At 39.9% G+C, this 19,173-nt stretch overlaps 1 protein-coding gene across 1 annotated transcript; it reads left to right on the top strand.

Annotated features, from left to right (window-relative positions):
- The first annotated feature begins 9,769 nt into the window (after positions 1 to 9,769).
- On the top strand, positions 9,770 to 12,069 carry LOC126596369 (adenosylhomocysteinase). Its single transcript, XM_050262931.1, has 2 exons — positions 9,770 to 10,591; positions 10,982 to 12,069. Exons 1-2 carry the CDS (start codon positions 9,881 to 9,883, stop codon positions 11,726 to 11,728), a joined length of 1,458 nt encoding a protein of 485 aa, XP_050118888.1. The 5' UTR covers positions 9,770 to 9,880; the 3' UTR covers positions 11,729 to 12,069.
- The last annotated feature ends 7,104 nt before the right edge of the window (positions 12,070 to 19,173 follow it).

Genomic DNA, 19,173 nt, shown 5'->3' with positions numbered 1-19,173 from the left:
CTATCTTTTGAGGATCTACTTGAATTCCTTGTGCCGATACTCCATGCCCCAAAAATGCTACTTCATTCAACCAAAACTGACATTTGCTGAACTTGGCATACAACTGATGCTCCCTCAATTTCTTTAATACCAAATTAAGATGTCGAATATGATCTGCTTTAGACTTAGAGTATACCAGAATATCATCGATAAAAACAATGACAAATCTATCAAGATATTGCTGAAATACTTCATTCATTAGCCTCATGAAAGCTGTAGGTGCATTAGTCAATCCAAATGGCATCACCAAAAACTCATAATGTCCATAACGGGTCCTGAAAGCCATCTTAGGTACATCATCTTCTTTAATCTTCAACTGATAATAACCAGATCTCAAATCAATCTTAGAGAACACACATGCACCTTTAAGCTGATCAAACAAATCATCGATACGAGGCAAGGGATAACGGTTTTTAATCGTTACCCGGTTCAATTGCCTGTAATCAATACATAATCTTAAAGTTCCATCTTTCTTTCTCACAAACAACACCGGAGCTCCCCAAGGTGAAGTACTAGGTTGAATGAAACCTTTATCAGTTAATTCCTATAACTGAATTTTCAACTCTCTCAATTCAGCTGAAGCCATTCTATATGGAGTCAAAGATATAGGATCCGTACCTGGAAGCAAATCAATAGAAAACTCCACATCTCTGTCTGGCGGCAATCGAGGCAAATCGTCTGGAAATACATCAGGATAGTGCCTGACTACTCCAACTTCCTCCACACTGCTAGGAACAACATCATTTAACACCACATGTGCTAAGTATCCTTGACAACCTTTCGATAACAACTTATTTGCTCTCATGGCAGAAATAACACCATGTCTCACCCCACTGCTTTCACCCATAAAAGTAACCTCTGGTAATCTAGGACGATGAAAAGTAACAGATTTCCCGTAACAATATATATGGGCACGATTAAAATGCAACCAATCTGCCCCTAGAATCACATCAAAATCCACAATATCTAACGGGATAAGATTAGCTGGCATAACTACACCATATACCATCACTGGACACCCTGGATAAACACTATCAACATAACATTTGTCCCCTCTAGGCATAGCAAACTCTAAATCAAATCCTAGAGGTGTAGGGTGAGGTTGAGTCATTTGAGCAAACGTATGAGAAATCACAGAATGTGTAGCACCACAATCAATCAAAACTCTAGCAAAGTGACCAAGGATATTTAACGTACCCATAATCAAGTCCGGATGATTCTGAGCATCTTGCATTGAGATGTTATTAACACGTCCATGAGCTTGCTGTCATCCACCACGACCTCTGTTGCCTTGGTTACCTCGCCCCTGATAAGTACGTCCCTTTCCTGACTGACTAGACTGCTGATCACTCATATATTTCATGCATTTATACCATCCATTTCTAAAGTTTTTGTGATGTTTTTATGTTAAAATTGTAGCAATTTATCTTACCTTGTATTAATGTACAGTTAAATTTGTTTTAGGATTAATTTGAAACAAAATGGACTGACAAAGAAAATAAAAGACAAGAGAGCAGAAATAATGGATTGATGCATGAATAATTAAAGGAAAAGAAGAAGAATAAAAAGGGAGAGAGAAGTGCTGGACGGCAAGAATAACAGAAAAGAAATAATAAGAAAGAGCAGTGGAGGGCAGGCTGGCAGAAACAAAACAAAAGAAAATAAAAGGCAGAGAAAATGGAAGGCAAAAGACGGAAAAGAAATAAAATAAGAGAATAGTGGGAAGGAAGTGGGTACACACTGACAAAGAAAATAAAAGAAGAGGAGACTGACAGCAAGAAGGGAGGCGCTGCCTTTGGCAGCGAGAAAGGGGCGCAGAAAACCAAGAAGAAAAATCGGAGGGAGAGTGGGGGAGCTGCCTTTGGCAGCGTGAGAAAAGAAAGAAAGAAAAAAACAGAATAAAAAAATAAAAGAAAGGCAGACTGCTGCCTTGCGGCAGCAGAAAACCGAAGAGGAGAGAAGCAGAAAGCTGCCTTAGGCAGCGTGAGGGCAGAAGAACAGAGGCAAGAGAGGACTGCGCGTCAGCCAAGGGAGAGAAGACGTCAGGGAGCACAGCGCCAGGAGGTCAGACGGCAGCAGAAGAAGAAAAGGGTTGTATATTTTCTCAAACTTATGTTTTACTTTTGGTTTAATTTGATAATAATGTGTAACTAAATTTATTTTGGCTAGAGGTTAATTCAAAGCCATGAATATATTTGTAATATGAATTGATTACCTTCAGTTGTGATTTCTGAGTTGTGATTTAATTTGCTTAACTGCTTGATTTATAACTTATTTTTGTATGTCGATTAAGGATGCATACTTAATTTACATGCATGAATTTGATGCTAGAATATAAGTGAATTTCACCTAATTGTTATGAACTTATATTCACAAGTAGTGAAGGTTGCTAGTCACAATCACGTTAAGTAAATTCTTGGCATAAGTTTCATGCAAATCATAGTAACGAGTGCCTCGTCAATGCTTATGTTTTTCATAGAACTTAATGATTCTTGCTTGTATCTCTATTATGCAATTCATGTAGGGAACTTGTAGGGAATGTTTTGGGTTGTCGTATGCAATCATCCAACCCAATAACTTGTGGAAAAACTGAGGGTTAATTAGTGCAATTCACGGTTAATCTGAAGTATTGAGATTTACAATTTATTGAAAGAACAACTGAAAATCAATTTAGGTTGCATATGTGTCATGTGTGGAGAAGAACCCTCTAGCTAGTCCATCACTTATCCTTTCACCTTAATTTCATGCTTTTGTCAATTCTGTAATTTATTTAAGTTTAATTTACTTCTCGTCAAAACCAAACACCCCCCATTATTAAATTATATTATTTAGTTAGTTTTCATTGTTGTTAGTCTTTTAATTCAATTTCCGTCCATTTCAATTCCTAGTGTCTAATTTGATTGTTTTCATTATTTTGAGTCATTCTAAGTGTGTTTCGAGTTATTAGAGTTTTTAGCCTAATTTTGTGTCCTTGAGTCTTATTTAATATTTTTAAATTAATTTAGAATCAATTAGCAATCCCTCCTAATCCCCGGCCTAGAACGATACCCTACTTACATCTATACTACAATTGTCAAAAAGAGGGTTTAATTTGTGTGTCAAGTAATTCTCGCATCAACTGCCTAGGTAGTCCTGCACTGCTAGCAGCAACCTCTCCCTGTCGGGGCTGACCTCCCTGATGCCACTGAGATTCACTAGCTGGGACAGAAGAATAAGAAGTATACGGAAGAATAAGAAGTATAACCTCCAGGGTCTTGGGAATACCCAGTCTGAGAATAAGGATCCTGGGAATACTGATACTATCCGAAAGCATAGGGAGCAGTATCACCCTAGTAATGGTAAGCACCTGATGCGTAAAATAAGTTAACACACAAATTAAACCCTCTTTTTGACAATTGTAGTAAAGTATGTAAGTAGGGTATCATTCTAGGCCGGGGATTAGGAGGGATTGCTAATCTATTCTAAATTAATTTAAAAATATTAAACAAGACTCAAGGACACAAAACTAGGCTAAAAACTCTAATAACTCGAAACACACTTAGAATGACTCAAAATAATGAAAACAATCAATTGAGACACTAGGAACTAAAATGGACGGAAATTGAATTAAAAGACTAACAACAATGAAAACTAACTAAATAATATAATTTAATAATGGGGGGGGGGGTTTGGTTTTGACGAGAAGTAAATTAAACTTAAATAAATTACAGAATTGACAAAAGCATGAAATTAAGGTGAAAGGATAGGTGACGGACTAGCTAGAGGGTTCTTCTCCACACATGACACATATGCAACCTAAATTGATTTTCAGTTGTTCTTTCAATAAATTGTAAATCTCAATACTTCAGATTAACCGTGAACAGCACTTTTTTTAATCTTCAAGTTTTCCTTAAGTTATTGAATTGGACGGAAAAACGCATACAACAATTCAAAACATTCCCTACAAGTTCCCTACATGAATTGCATAATAGAGATACAAGCAAGAATCATTAAGTTCTATGAAAAACATAAGCATTGACGAGGCACTCGTTACTATGATTTGCATGAAACTTATGCCAAGAGTTTACTTAACGTGATTGTGACTAGCAACCTTCACTACTTGTGAATATAAGTTTATAACGATTAGGTGAAACTCCCTTATATTCTAGCGTCAAATTCATGCATGTAAATTAAGTATGCATTCTTAATCGACATACAAAAATAAGTTATCAATCAAGCAATTAAGCAAATTAAATCACAACTCAGAAATCACAACTGAAGGTAATCAATTCATATTACAAATATATTCATGGCTTTGAATTAACCTCTAGCCAAAATAAATTTAGTTACACATTATTAAAACAGAAATAAAATATAAGTTTGGAAAGATTTAACCGAGAGAGAAGGCAGCTTTGCTCCTTCTGTTTTTTTCCCTGCTTTCTGCCTTGCTCTCTCCCTGCGCCTTCTGTTCCTCGTTCCTCTGACCTCTGACCTGCCTCTCTTTGCTCTCCTGTCCGTGCCTCTCTTCTCTTTCTCGCTGCAAAGGCAGCTTTTCTTTCTCTCCCCTGGCGCTGTGCTCCTGTCCTCCTCTTATTCTTCTTTCATATATTTTTTTATTCCTTTTTCTTCCCAACCCGGCAGCTAAGCTGCTTCTTTCTTCTTTTGTTTTCTGTTCTCTTCTCCCTTGTCCGAGTCTTCCTCTCCTCTGTCCAAAAAAATATCCTCTTATCATTCCTTTCTTTTTCTTTTCTCTTTATTTTCCTTTTTTTATTTCTTTTCTTATCTTCTGCCGTGCATTTTCTTCTCCCTTCACAACATGAATCATGATGATGTTTCAAACATCATCATGACTTATCATTATTATTTTTTTTTTAATTTAATTTAAAAGCTGATCTACACAGACAGTTTTGACGAATTTATTACATAAAATTTCACTTGTTTTATTTTTATTTTCTTTGCATAACAAATCCTATAAACACAAAAATAACATAAATAACTCAAAAATATAAGGAACTAACTAAGAAAAGATGAGTGAATTCGAAGTAAAAATATATATAAATATGATCCGATCAGCACCACCACGACCCGTCTGACCATAACTGCCTGATCCAAAGTTCTGTTGAATCAGTGCTGGAGGTGGCATAGCAGACTGCTGAGATCTCTGCTGACTCTGGGGACACTGGGCAGCTCTATGTCCCATTTGTCCACAAGTGTAGCAAGCACCACCACTTCTCTTACACTCTCCATGATGTCTGAAATTACAACGGTGGCACAACGGAGCACCAGAACCACCAGCACCACCAAAATCTTTTTGTTTCTGAAACCTGGGTCCACCAGCAAATCTTCCACCTCTCCTCGGGCCTGTGACACTAAATCCTCCACTGGAAGAACTCGAGCTCGCTCAACTTTTCTTGAAATTCTGTGTCTTACGGGGTCCCTGAGTGGAGATACCTTTACCTCTATCCTCTTTCTTCTGATTATCATTCTTATCTTTATCATCTTCACTGTTACTAGGAAGGTTGTTGGAATCCTCCATCCGAACCAAAAACTCAGAAAACTCATGATAATCGGTGCAGGGAAGCGCACTAGCAAAAGTCCGCCATTTCTTCTTAGTTCCCAGCTTAAAACGGTGAAGCATCTCTGCCTGATTACCAGCTGTATCAGGATCATAACGATATAAATCTGTAAATTTCCTGTAATACTCATGCACCGACATATCCTTTTGCTTTAGATGAGTAAACTCCTGTTTCTTACGATCAATGTACTCTGGCGGAACAAATCTTTTCATAAAATGCTCTTTGAATACTTCCCAATCAGCTGCCATCTCAGGTGACATAAACTTAGTTTGATTAACCCACCAATCTGCTGGCTCTCGTCCTAAAAACCAAGTAGTGGTCTCCACCCATCTATTAGCAGGAAGGTTCCCTTGACTCAGCATCACTTGTAAAGTCTTCTCAATATGGTCTAACCACTTTTCTGCCCCTTCATGACCCTCATTACCCATGAAACGGTCCAATTTCAGATTATACATAGTCTCCAAGGGTGTTCTCTGAGGAGGAGGAGGAGGATGACGGATTGCATTCTGAAAGGCATGGGCTATCGCTTTCCCTAATTGAGTAATATCAGGGAAATTAGGCTCAGAAGCACGGCGTGATTCTCTACGAGGCGACATAGTTATGACAGAAGACATCAAAAGATCATTAGAACATTAACAATTTATACAGGACTGCAACCTAGGCTCTGATACCAAACTGACACACCCCAATCCTAGAATCAAGGCGTGTTGGCCGTCACGTGAGCGCGATGTAACCAAAAGTGCGATGCGGAAGCAAAAGATATGAGAAATACGAAGGAATAAAAACCAACTACTAGCAATAATATCCAACTAGCATGCTAGAGTGAGTTTAAGTGTGCAGTACACAATTTCAGAGCATAAATACTAGGTGCAGTCAAGTAGGACTATAATTAAATTACAACACCCACAGGTGAGTCCTACATGCAGGAATTCTATCAGAACGCCGAAGAAAACCTCGTGAGCCACCAACTGCTAACTAGAACCTGGAGGGGCGCAAAACAAAATTCAGTGGGTCAGTAAAACCAAAATTTTCCAAAACATTTCATTTAAAACAATTCTAACCCCTCACTGTAAAACCTGTATACTTTCCCAGAAATAACATAATAGCATAATATTTGTTCAAATCTCTCAAAACATTAATCTTTATCAAAATCCAGCAAGTATGCCATGCTATAAATGTTAATGACAAAATATGGATGCATCAATATAACAGGTGAAATAAGAAATCAACTAGAGACCCTGCAGTTGGTCTTGTACAGTTAATTCTATAGCTCAATATCCAACCCAGCCGAAGTCACCACGGTGACCTGTACGGCGCTACTCTGCACATAAGTCGGAACTACCTCAAGTAGTCTATACGACGAGAATGGTGAAATAATACGCTCTAGTGCTTCTCTCATCAATCATCAGCGCGCATAATCTAAGGTCACCTACCAGTCGAAACCACCTCTAGTGATCTATACGACTAGCATGTCGGAACCCTCTCATGGTCTGTACGACATGCACCTACTTGGATCCAAGGTGAGCGTGCGGTGCGGTGAATAATATAAGCACTAACACCAAGGGTGCAGGTTATGAGCTCTCAACACAATTCACATCATCAATGATTCACATGAATAATATAAAACTCACCTGATACTCACCTGTGTGTCCACAACACCAATTCACATATATATATATATATGCATCAATTATCAATTCATATAATTCACACTATGCATGCATGGCATTTTAAAACATACTTTCATATAAATTCAATTTTTGGGAAAAATCAATAGTATATAGGTAAATACAGAAAATAACTGCCCACTCACTGATAAGTCGAAGGGTTGTAACCCCCGTGACGTCCCTGGATGCGCTCGTCCTCGGGATAGGTATCACCTATATGCGAAACAACTAAAATAACGTTATTTAAAGCACATAACTGACAATTCGTAATAACTTCTCATACGATGCTCAATTTGGGTATATGAATATACCACAGTGACCTACTCGACGTCACAGACGTCAACATATTTTTAAAATAATTTTTGGGCTTGTCATGCGCCCCCACGCGCCGGGACAGGCACGGGTCCACGCACGTCTCCTACCTTGGGCTCGCCGGACTGGTTTTTCCGGTGGCCAGAAAACTGGAGATTTTTCAATCTCCTTGTTCTCCGTCATTTCTCAACCATTTTTCACGTATTTTATATCAAAATGAAGCCCTAAGCATGTAGATTCACGTTACACTACTTTAAGGCTCTAAAAACTACGAAATCTCACCGGAGAAATTCCAAGAAAACCGGCCAACTTCGAACCCAACGATCCCGACATCCAAAACCCTCAAACTATGTACTCCGAGCTTCCTTAGGACCTCACTAAGCTCACTATAAGCTTAGAATTCCCTAAAAATCAACACATCACGAATGCATGAACAGTACTCAAATCGGACCTTGGGTTTTCAACGTGATTTCTAAGGTTTCCCGTTCTAAAACTAGTACCATTCAACTCAGGAGGTCAAAATGATGAAGAATCTTATCATTTTGGCGTCGATCCGTGAAGGTTCGAGGGTTTGGTGCTTTGTCCGTACAATTTCGAGAGGGAGAGAGAGACTGAAACGGAGAGGAGAGAGAGAGAGCACGGGGAAGGAGAGGGTTGTCCCGTGTGTGTGTGTGTGGTCCACCCAAAAACAAGTCACAATCCCATTTCTTAAAATCCCTAACCACACAAAACATACATACCAACTTTAATCCAACTTAAATTATTTTTCCAAAAGTTTAGGAATATATGAATTTAGTCCAATAATATGTCACACACACATACCTTAGTAACCGCTAAGGGCAATCCTGTCATTTCACGTCCTCGATAAATAAAATCCCGGGACTGGCTGTGACAAAGAAGACAAGATTGCCCTTATTAAATACAGGGCCCACAAATATTACCTCACACAGCTCAACATCCCTAGATACTTGAGTAGCTGCCTACAACACCACCAAGCTTATTTGCTCGTGGCATGGAAAAGTCAAAGGCATTAAAGATAAGATTAATCACCAAATCCTATTTTTAATGCATTCCTAATTGAAGATCAACTCGAACAAGTAAGGAATCCTCATACAATCAATCAAGGATACTTACACCATCATCCCAGTATATTATCTCCTAATTAATATATAATATTCTTTCCTCATTCATCCCACAGATGACTCAACTTAGCCAATCGGAAGCCGTCATGTGTAGGTCAAACCATACACCAGGTTCGGCCATCTCTCTATAAATACCTCATTTCTACCAGTTTCTTGTACGCACTTAAGCTCTAAACACTCAATCTTTTCAGATTTATTGACTCAAGAATTGTAGATCCATTAGCGCTCCCCCTCCCCCGCCCAACACCTCGTGGACGCGTATGGTTTTAGCTTTGATCAAAGGTGTTAATTGTTTTGTAGGTACAAATTTTACAAGCCTTAAGAAAAGAGACTTCTGCTACCACAATAAATTTCTCTCCAAATTGGTAGTATTGTGCGTGTTGCGAAAGGAGGGCCATTATACATGAGTGGTCAAAGATTTAGTTTCATAAGTACTTGAACGTACGTACCATAATACATTGATATATACGTTCAAATCAAGTAGTTTGTGAAGGTAAAAGGAAGGGGTATGGCCCATAACTATTGCTCTCGCCACCGTCGTCTTCATCATCAGTCACACATGTCTATTTTTATCATTATCACAGCTGTAGCATTTTTACATTAAAATTTATCTAACGCTTTACACTATTTTTCATACTCACCACTTTTACAATTATATATCTTCTTTCTTCATTAAATTATGATAATTACCCCCCAAAAACAAGTATTTACTGCACTATCATTGTCAGTCTGTCCTCTACATCATCATCATTTTAATTGAGGAATGAGGAGATCCAACATTTCATCAAACAACAGTTGAGTGCAAGGCATTCCACGGTATACAATCGTTCACCAACCCACACTGGACCACGTGTCACGTAGCTCGGACCCTTATCTGCCATCGATGAATGATCATCCAAAGAGAACCACGTCCCACAAAGGCTGGGTCCCGCATCAGCTTCCGTCTACTACGCCAAATTTCGTTTCGCTCTCATTTACCAGATCCACCAACTCCTCCCACCACGAAATCACCACCGTCCATCTCACGCTCCCTCCCTATTTATAACCCCTCACTCTCTCACTCTACCCTCGCTCTAATCCCTCCCTCGCAAAAACAAACCCTACTTTTTGCAGTGTGAGTGTGAGAGAGATTACCACCAGTCTCCACCACCCCCACCCACCAACAATGGCTCTCTCCGTCGAGAAAAGTAGCAGCGGCCGCGAGTACAAGGTCAAGGACATGTCCCAGGCCGACTTCGGCCGCCTCGAGATCGAGCTCGCTGAGGTCGAAATGCCCGGCCTCATCTCCTGCCGCACCGAATTCGGACCCTCCCAACCCTTAAAGGGGGCCCGCATCACCGGTTCCCTCCACATGACCATCCAAACCGCCGTCCTTATTGAAACCCTTACCGCCCTCGGCGCCGAGGTCCGCTGGTGCTCCTGCAACATTTTCTCCACCCAGGACCACGCTGCCGCCGCCATCGCCCGCGATAGCGCCGCCGTCTTCGCCTGGAAGGGCGAGACCCTCCAGGAGTACTGGTGGTGCACCGAGCGCGCCCTCGACTGGGGCCCCGGTGGCGGACCCGATCTGATCGTCGACGACGGCGGTGACGCCACCCTCTTGATCCACGAGGGAGTCAAGGCTGAGGAGGAGTTCGAGAAGTCCGGTACCCTCCCCGACCCATCTTCCACCGATAACCAGGAGTTCCAGCTGGTTCTGACCATCATCAGAGATGGCTTGAAGACCGACCCCAAGAGGTACCACAAGATGAAGGACAGGTTGGTCGGAGTTTCGGAGGAGACCACAACCGGCGTCAAGAGGTTGTATCAGATGCAGGCTAGCGGCGCTCTGTTGTTCCCTGCCATTAATGTCAATGATTCTGTTACAAAAAGCAAGGTATGTGTGTCTTGGAACTGTGATTTGGCTATCAATTCTGCAATATTATTTAGATCTGATTTTTTCGGTGATCATGGATTTGTGCATTGCTGATTTGGATCTGATGGGTTTTTGCTTTTATGTGTAAATTTTATCTGTGTTTTGCCTTAGATCTCAGTAGATCCATGATTATATGATTACTTAGTGAATTAAGTGAAGTAGGAAGTAGGAATGCTGCTTTGATTAGCTTGATTATTTGTGTTTGTTGTTTCTGAACAATGCAATTAACTTGGAAGTAAGAAATTTGTCTTATTGTGTCTGGTTTCAATGAACCAGCTTCATGTAAATGCTTGATTGCTTGACAATTTCAACAATTGAATACTTCTTGTGGTTTTGTTCTGTGCATAACAGTTTGACAACTTGTACGGATGCCGTCACTCTCTCCCTGATGGTTTGATGAGGGCCACGGATGTCATGATTGCCGGAAAGGTTTCCGTTGTCTGTGGATACGGAGATGTTGGAAAGGGTTGTGCTGCTGCCCTCAAGCAAGCAGGATCTCGTGTGATTGTGACTGAGATCGATCCAATTTGTGCCCTCCAGGCTCTTATGGAAGGCCTTCAGGTTCTTCCTCTTGAGGATGTTGTCTCTGAGGCTGATATCTTTGTTACCACCACCGGTAACAAGGACATCATCATGGTTGACCACATGAGGAAGATGAAGAACAATGCCATTGTTTGCAACATTGGTCACTTTGACAATGAGATTGACATGCACGGTCTTGAGACATACCCCGGAGTGAAGCGCATCACCATTAAGCCTCAAACTGACAGGTGGGTCTTCCCAGAGACCAACACTGGCATCATTGTGTTGGCTGAGGGCCGTCTCATGAACTTGGGATGTGCCACTGGACACCCCAGCTTTGTGATGTCCTGCTCTTTCACCAACCAAGTGATTGCTCAGCTTGAGTTGTGGAACGAAAGGAAGTCTGGCAAGTACGAGAAGAAGGTGTATGTCTTGCCTAAGCACCTTGACGAGAAGGTTGCTGCCCTTCATCTTGGAAAGCTTGGAGCTAAGCTCACCAAGCTCAGCAAGGAACAAGCTGACTACATCAGTGTGCCGGTCGAGGGTCCATACAAGCCAGCTCACTACAGGTACTGAAGAGGGATTGTCAATGAGACAAGAAATGAGGAAAAAAACAATTATATCTGGACGAAGAGTTGTTTTTTAATTTTTTATTTTTATTTTTTACATTCTGATGAAATGTTGTAGAATTTTTAGGTTTTTAAATTTTAGTAGGAGTGTGTTGGCGGGTTTTGGAGGGTATGTGATGAAGGAAAGGGATGATTTGGGTCTAAGTGGAAGACCTTGGGGTTTGAATAAGGGAATGGGATGGGGTTGTGTGTGATGACATCTGCTGCAGCATCACTTGTGTGCTGCGTCTGCTTGTCATTTTTACCAGCAAGAAATGGATCCAAAAAATATGAACTATTTTACCTTCATTCTCCAGTTTTGGTTGGATTCGTCCTCGGCCTTACAATTAGTTAGTTTCACTTCGTTTACTTTGCATTTTAATATCCGATTGCTTTTGGCGTGTGAATTTAAATGGCATTGCATTAGGGTAATAATTCTGACATCGGATCTTCGGATCCTACTCCCTTCTGGTTTCTCCTTTTGCACTACTCTCGTGGTTCCCAAGGCGGACTGGACGGGTGTGCATGAGAAGAAAATGGGAGCGTGAAAATTGTTTCTCGTTGCATTACATTGAATTCTTGGTAACCCAGGAAGGTTTACTAGAGCTCCGTGGAATTCAGAAGTTAGAATTAGTTGAATAGCAACAATTGTTGAATTTAGGATCACTTGAATTGCAATTGCATCGTGTTTGTTTTTCTATGTTCAAATTACGTTTCTTGGACGACATTGACAAAATATTGATTTGAGTTGAGACATTTCTGTTGGTGTTGGTGGCGCCGGGGGGTGGGTGAGTTGAGAAACTGACTGGGTGGGTGATAAGTAAAGCAGCGACTATTATACCTTGTTCTTTTGAACTTTGTCTTGTCATTCGTTAACTTATGAATTCGTTTCAGTGTAAGATCATGAATTCGTCTCAGTGTAGGATCTCGGTTGGTCAATCTATTAATTGACTGTTAGATGATGATGTGAAAAGTGTAGGGGACATATATTTGTGCTGTGTGAACAAAAGTAAATAAAATTTCGACAAAAAAAAGAAAAAGAAAAAGAAAAGATTAATTATGTAAAAATATCACTCCAAATTATAAAAAAAGAAAAAAAAAGGGAATCCACTATTTTATCCCTCATGCTACGCCCTTCAGCAGAAACCCAGCACATCCCTTCCCAAAATCCTTCACCGCCCCAGCCCTACCCCTGCCATCCCACCATCCCAACCCAGACCTGATGAACCAGATCAGAAGAAAATTCAAAGCCCTGGAATTTCTGTGATATGCGAAGAAGCTCCAAATGCCTAGAATCTCAGTGCGTTTCTGTTTTGGTTGACGATTAACAAACAGAAATCATGAACGCCCAAAGCGAACACGACGACAAGTCGTCGAAGCTGGGAGACGACGTTGACGACAATGAAGCCAGCTGCCTACTGCACCCAACGACGAAGCTAAGATTTTTATGTGTGGGACGGCCTACACATACATAGGTAATTTGAACTCAAAACAATAGAAATTAGAGAATTTGCATAAAAATTGAAAGACCTAAATTGAAAAGGGAGAACTAAAAACATTGCAGAAACCAAGAAAATCCGAATATAAGGTCGATAACCACTTTTTTTTTTTTTTTTTTTTTAAAGGTTACCAAATAAAAGTTAATAGAATAAGAAGGGGAATTGAATACTGCACCGCAATAGGAGGGATGACGAGAAAAATGAGGTATGGCCTGCAACAACATAATTTGTTATGGTAGTAAGGCCGGATGGGCCCAGGATCATTCTGATCCCTTAGTGGCTTTGCAACTGTAGCCATAGTTCCTGTCTTTGTCGTCGTTGCTTGATGCAATTGCAATCCCTGTCATTGTCTTCTTGTCAAATGCTTGTTGATTTGTTCTTGAATTTTGGTTTTTACTGCTTAATTATGCTAATTTCACATAGGAAAGAGATGTTGATGTGGTGGGTAGGAGAGAGTGGTTGCGGGTTTGGGAGACAGAGGGAGAAGATCTTCTCAACCATTTTTTTTTGTTGGAAATGTGCCCTAAAACCAATCATATGATGATACTTTACGGATATTTCACATGTTAAACTAATCAAGTTTAATATAAAGGACAAAAAATATTGTTTAAAATCGTCTCATATATATGCTTAAACGATAAGTCCAAGGAATATGTAATTGGGAGAATGTGATCTAAAGAAGTTATATTCTTGAGGCCACATACATATCCTAAACATTCCTGATCAAAGGATTGCCAATTGGGCATTGACAGTCTGTTAAGATCAGTATGTGTTATGTCTTCAATTAGGGAGAGTGACTGGTCTTGAGTCATTGGTGTGACTGACACCAAGACAAGCATGTAGGTGCTCAATAGAGAATGAGTCCACTAAAAACGATCAACAAGGAGTTCTCATACTCATGTCACATGAGAACTCATGGTTGGGATAATGCAAAGTAGTCATTTGACCTAAGGCATCATAGTTGTCTTATGGTTAGGTCCTTGATCTTTGACTATGTTAAAGTCACTCCATCAAAGGGTGTCCACGACATAGTTGGGGTTAAGCCACTTAGCTATGGAGGCAAGTGAATGCACAACAAGGGATCTTTAACCTTCAAACCGTTTGAGGGAGAATACTCTATGATATGATTAAGAATCTCTGATCAGAGTATGAATGAGATTTAGGAAGTCGCTCCAAATCACATTCAAGGTAATCATATAAGTAAGAGAATCACATTAGATAGTAGACATGAATAAACTATCAAACCAAACAATGTGGTTAAGAGTATTGTATTAGAGAAAGACCGTATTGCATTGTAATCCTAAACTGAATAGGTTCTCCACCTTTTCTGATTAGCTTGGGTAGCCATGACATACTGCTAGGTGTCACTCATGGCCTCACTAAAAGGAACCTAATGGATCGTACACCGAGTTAGGTAGAGATTGAAGAAACAACGGAGATGATTAAGGATAATTAAATGGTTTAATTATTTATGGCTAGGATTAATTAATATGTTAATTAATCAAATGAATATGTTCGTTATAGACCTCGGGTTAGTTTTGGGCCGCAAGGCCCAATGAGATTTGAATGTCAAGCCCATTAACTCAAGTTGTATGACAACTTGAATACACAAAGGGCTTGAAAGCCCAATGAACCCTTAATGGCCGGCCATATAGAGAGGGTTTGTGAATGTGGCTTAATTGCAAGTTTGCCACATCATTGTGAGGTGGTATAAAGGCAACTTTATAGCCATTTGATCCTTAGGGGTTTCTTTTGGAGAAAAGATGAGAACACAAGCTCCATTTTCTCTCTAAGAGACCGGCGACCCTAGGAAGGTTTTACTAGCTTCTAAATCTTCCTAGGTCACTCATCTCTTCATCAATGCTCTCCTTGGTGTGGAAAAATTAGAGGTCCTCTATTTCCTTTTGAGTGCATACAAGCATGATTTCGCCTTTTAAGTGCATACAAGCATGATTCCGCCTTTTTTAACAAACGATGTTATCTACACTAAGGGGAGGGAGTGGGCTTAGCCTCACAATGGGCTAGCAATCAGTTGTTTATTAAATATTATTTTTCTAATCTTTATGTAAATTCAATAAAATATAGATGGAAATTGAAAACATGTAAATACATTTAATGTATTTATTATTCATTTTCATCTACATTAATAAATACATTTAAAACATGTAAATCGTGCGTAGCACATGATTTAAAAAATGTCTTCTGCATGCATGTGAGCGCGTGCATGAAGGCTAGTATATTTTAAATAAGTTTTCTGTTTTCTCATTCTTAAATAATTAAATTTTTTGAAAATTATTTTTTGGCAATGTGTACTTAAATAATTAAATCTTTTGAAAATTATTTTTTGCAATGTGACCCAAATTTGATGATCACTATTAGTGTGGAGTAAAAAATAATCCCAAAAATTACAGAGCTGACACGTGAATTATTTCCCAATAAAGACAAGCCTCATTAAATGAGTAGGAGCAGCCTCATTCACCACGCGCAGATGAGGTAGAGCAGACAGAGATCAACGACTGATCAAGGCATCCCAGTAGGAAAAGTCAAATGCATTATGATAAAATAATCCCTTATTATTATCATAAATACATTTCTAATCAGAGAAGACATCTTTCAATTAAGTTATCCTAATTCCATTTATTTAGGATATTTATCTAATTATTCTAAGATATTTATTTTCACCTAAAATTCCACCCTAAGGCTGGCCACCTCTAAACCCTAGAGGGCTGGCCCAGCTCCTCATTTTCTCCTATAAATACTCCATTTATCTCCAAAATTTGAAGAAGCTTTTGCTACCCCTAAGGAGGCTTTTTGTTTCCCACAAACACTCAAACACATTCTTTTCAGAATTCTAACTTTGGCATCGGAGATTCTTCAGCCAAAGCCCCCCATTCTTCGTGGGGGAGTGAGGCTTTTGGCCTTAATCTTAGGTGTTATCATTTTTCAAGTGCAGATTCGTCAATCAAGGAAAGGCGGAAATTTGCATCCACAAATTAGTGCTTTCATTGGGAGCTCTGATTCAAACACTCGAAGTAGACTCTCTCTTTCAACTTCCTTCGTTTGTATATCCATGACTACGATGGCAGGAAATTCAGAAACTACAACCAATGAGACCTCCTATGTTGAAAGACATGGACCAACCAACGGAAATCGAGATGTGGCTCCACGCCGTCACTCCTCAAGGCTCACCACGGCAAGGACTGCACCTTTACCACCACAAGGTACCGTGGCCATGCTAGCAAAGGTTGCTACAGCTGTAATGGCCCACAGTTAGCCTTCGCTCAACGCAAGGAAACCCTAGGGCAGAAGGCCCACAGTGCAAGCAGCCAACAAACGCAAACTCAAGCAGCTGCTCATCATCACCAACAACCTTTAGCACCTGCCACATTTACTTGGACATGAGTTGCCCAAAGCAAGGTAGCCCAAGCCACGCTAATCGAGGCAGCCCAGCGCCCGTGTGCCCGACCTGCTACAACATCGTCCTAAACCAGTTTAACCAGCCCAGATCTAGATTTCGTGGCTGACGGTCGATCCAAGGGTACTTTCACCCTACCTTATGGCAGATTTAACCTATCATGTATCAAGCTTTGAATCGGAGTCCATTACACTTCCACTACTCAAGCAGACGTCTACTGTCCCAGCTCTTCCACTCTAAACGATGAACAACACCTATCCCGACAAGTCGTTGAACTGACAAGCACCCTCACACAGTAGACTACCTTGGTGAATCAGCTCTTGTAGCACACCAAGATGCAGTGTGCCCTAGAGGTGTCCTGAAGCTAATAGGAGCATATTTATACAACTTAGTTAGCTTGTTTTCTTGCATTTTTATTATAGTAATTTAAGTTATTTTCGTGTGTTTGTAGGTCCAAATGACAAAGTTGGCAAGAAAGTTCAATTTAGAGCAATTTGGAGCAGTTTTAGACCAAGAATGGATAGCATATGAATGGAGTACGGTGGATGGACGTTTTTGAAGTTCAAGAGGCTAGAAATATGCTGAAGAGATGAAAATAAATTCAAGACAAAGAAGATAAGGAATTAGCTAAAAGGAAGGAACATTATCCAAAACCTTATCTAATCTTATCTTATCCAAACTAACCTTATCTTATCTTATCCTATCCTAATCTTATCCTACCTTAATTCCAACTGCAATGGGGACTTATTTTCATATTAGGATACCTACAAATTAGGTTTCTAGAAGCCAAAACCTTATCCCTAAATTGGTGCCGCACCTAGCCCTTCTAGAAGCTCTATTTCCTGATGCAAAGACTACTCTTTTTCCTCCCTAGAATCTGATGAGAAGTGTCCTCTTTCCTTGCTAATTTGGAGTCCTAATCCTCTTCTTTCACACCCTTGCCGTGCCTTCCCTCTCTCTATAAATATATTGTGCTGCAACCCCCACCCACTTACCATCACAATTTCGTGCCATACATCCACCAGACACATAAGAGCCATAAACTCAGAAAATCCCCATTGTGCCGCAGCTGTGCAAGGAAGGAGAAGAAGAAGCCACATGGAGCCGTGCTTGCCATTCAAGACGTTGGATTGTTGGAGCGTTTCTAGGTGTATTCTATCTTTGTTTTCAATGTTTAAATTTAATTGTCTTTGTTTAATTGCGAACATGAGGAACTAATTTCGTTTTAGTTAGAGGTGAATTCAAAGCCATGAACATATATGTGATATGAATTGATTACATCCAGTTATGATTTCATGAATCATGAATGCAATTTACTTATCTGTTTGATTGATAACTTATTCTTGTGTGTTAATTAAGGATGCATACTTAGTTTGCATGCAGGGATTTAATGCTAGAATATAAGGGAATTTCACCTAATAGTTATGAACTTATATTCACAGGTAGTGGAGGTTGTTAGTCACGATCGTGTTAAGTGAATTCTTGGCAGGAGTATCATGCAGTTCATAGTTACGAATGCCTTGTCAATGCTTATGATTTTCATAGAACTAAATGATCTTTGATATGTATCTCTATTATGCAGTTCATGTAGGGAACTTGATAAGAATAATTTGGTTGCGTCGCTAAGCCCAATTCAATGAAATTAGGAAAATCTGAAAGTTAATTTGTGTTTCTCATGATTAATTTGGGGCATTGTCATACATGGTTTATCGAAAGAATAACTGGAAATTGATTCGTATGCATATGTGTCATGTGTGGAGAAGGACCCTCTAACTAGCCATTCACCCATTCAATTCACCAATCTCGTTTCAAATTACTTAGAGTCTTAAATCTACTTGTTTTTACTTTAAATTCGTCAAAAACCCAATCCCCTTTACTTTATTGTGTCAAATTATTTAGAATCTGTCTAAACTTGTGTTTTTAAGTGTTTTGAGTCTTACTAGTCTTAAATTCATCCAAATAATTCCCTAGAGTATGTTTTGAGTTTGTTTAGTGTGTTGTGAGTTTTTAGAGTCTAGTTAAGTGTTTTTAAGTCTAGTTTTGTGTTTTTGAGTCATATTTGTGTAGATTAGCATCCCTGGTTAGTCTCCGGCCTAGAACAATCCCTACTTTCATATACTACATCTATCTTAATAGGGTTTAATTTGTGTGCTAGTTTATATCACATTAGAAGCAGGATAAGGGCATGTGATGATGTTTCTCTCCAACAGCGTCTCGGCAAGCAGCCTCTTGACCAGCTACGAACCGAGCATTTTGGAAGTGCACACTCTCGGCTGGGGCCCCAAGATACCGTAGACTTTCGTCTTAGCGCGCAGAGGAAGTGCACTCTTGGTTAGGCCTCTGGACGAGCATACATTCATGGTTAGGGCCACACTCCGATAATCAACATGGACAACCTTCTAAGCGAAGTGTTCATATGCAGCTAGGCCTTCAAGGAGCATCTTCCACCTCACATTGAAGTTGGCAGCATGGCGGACGGGGAGAAGCAGTCGTACAATC

This window comes from Malus sylvestris, chromosome 13 (assembly GCF_916048215.2).
Source record: "Malus sylvestris chromosome 13, drMalSylv7.2, whole genome shotgun sequence".
NCBI lineage: Eukaryota > Viridiplantae > Streptophyta > Magnoliopsida > Rosales > Rosaceae > Malus > Malus sylvestris.
Note: the sequence above shows the minus strand (reverse complement) of the source record. Positions and strands in the feature narration are given on the sequence as shown.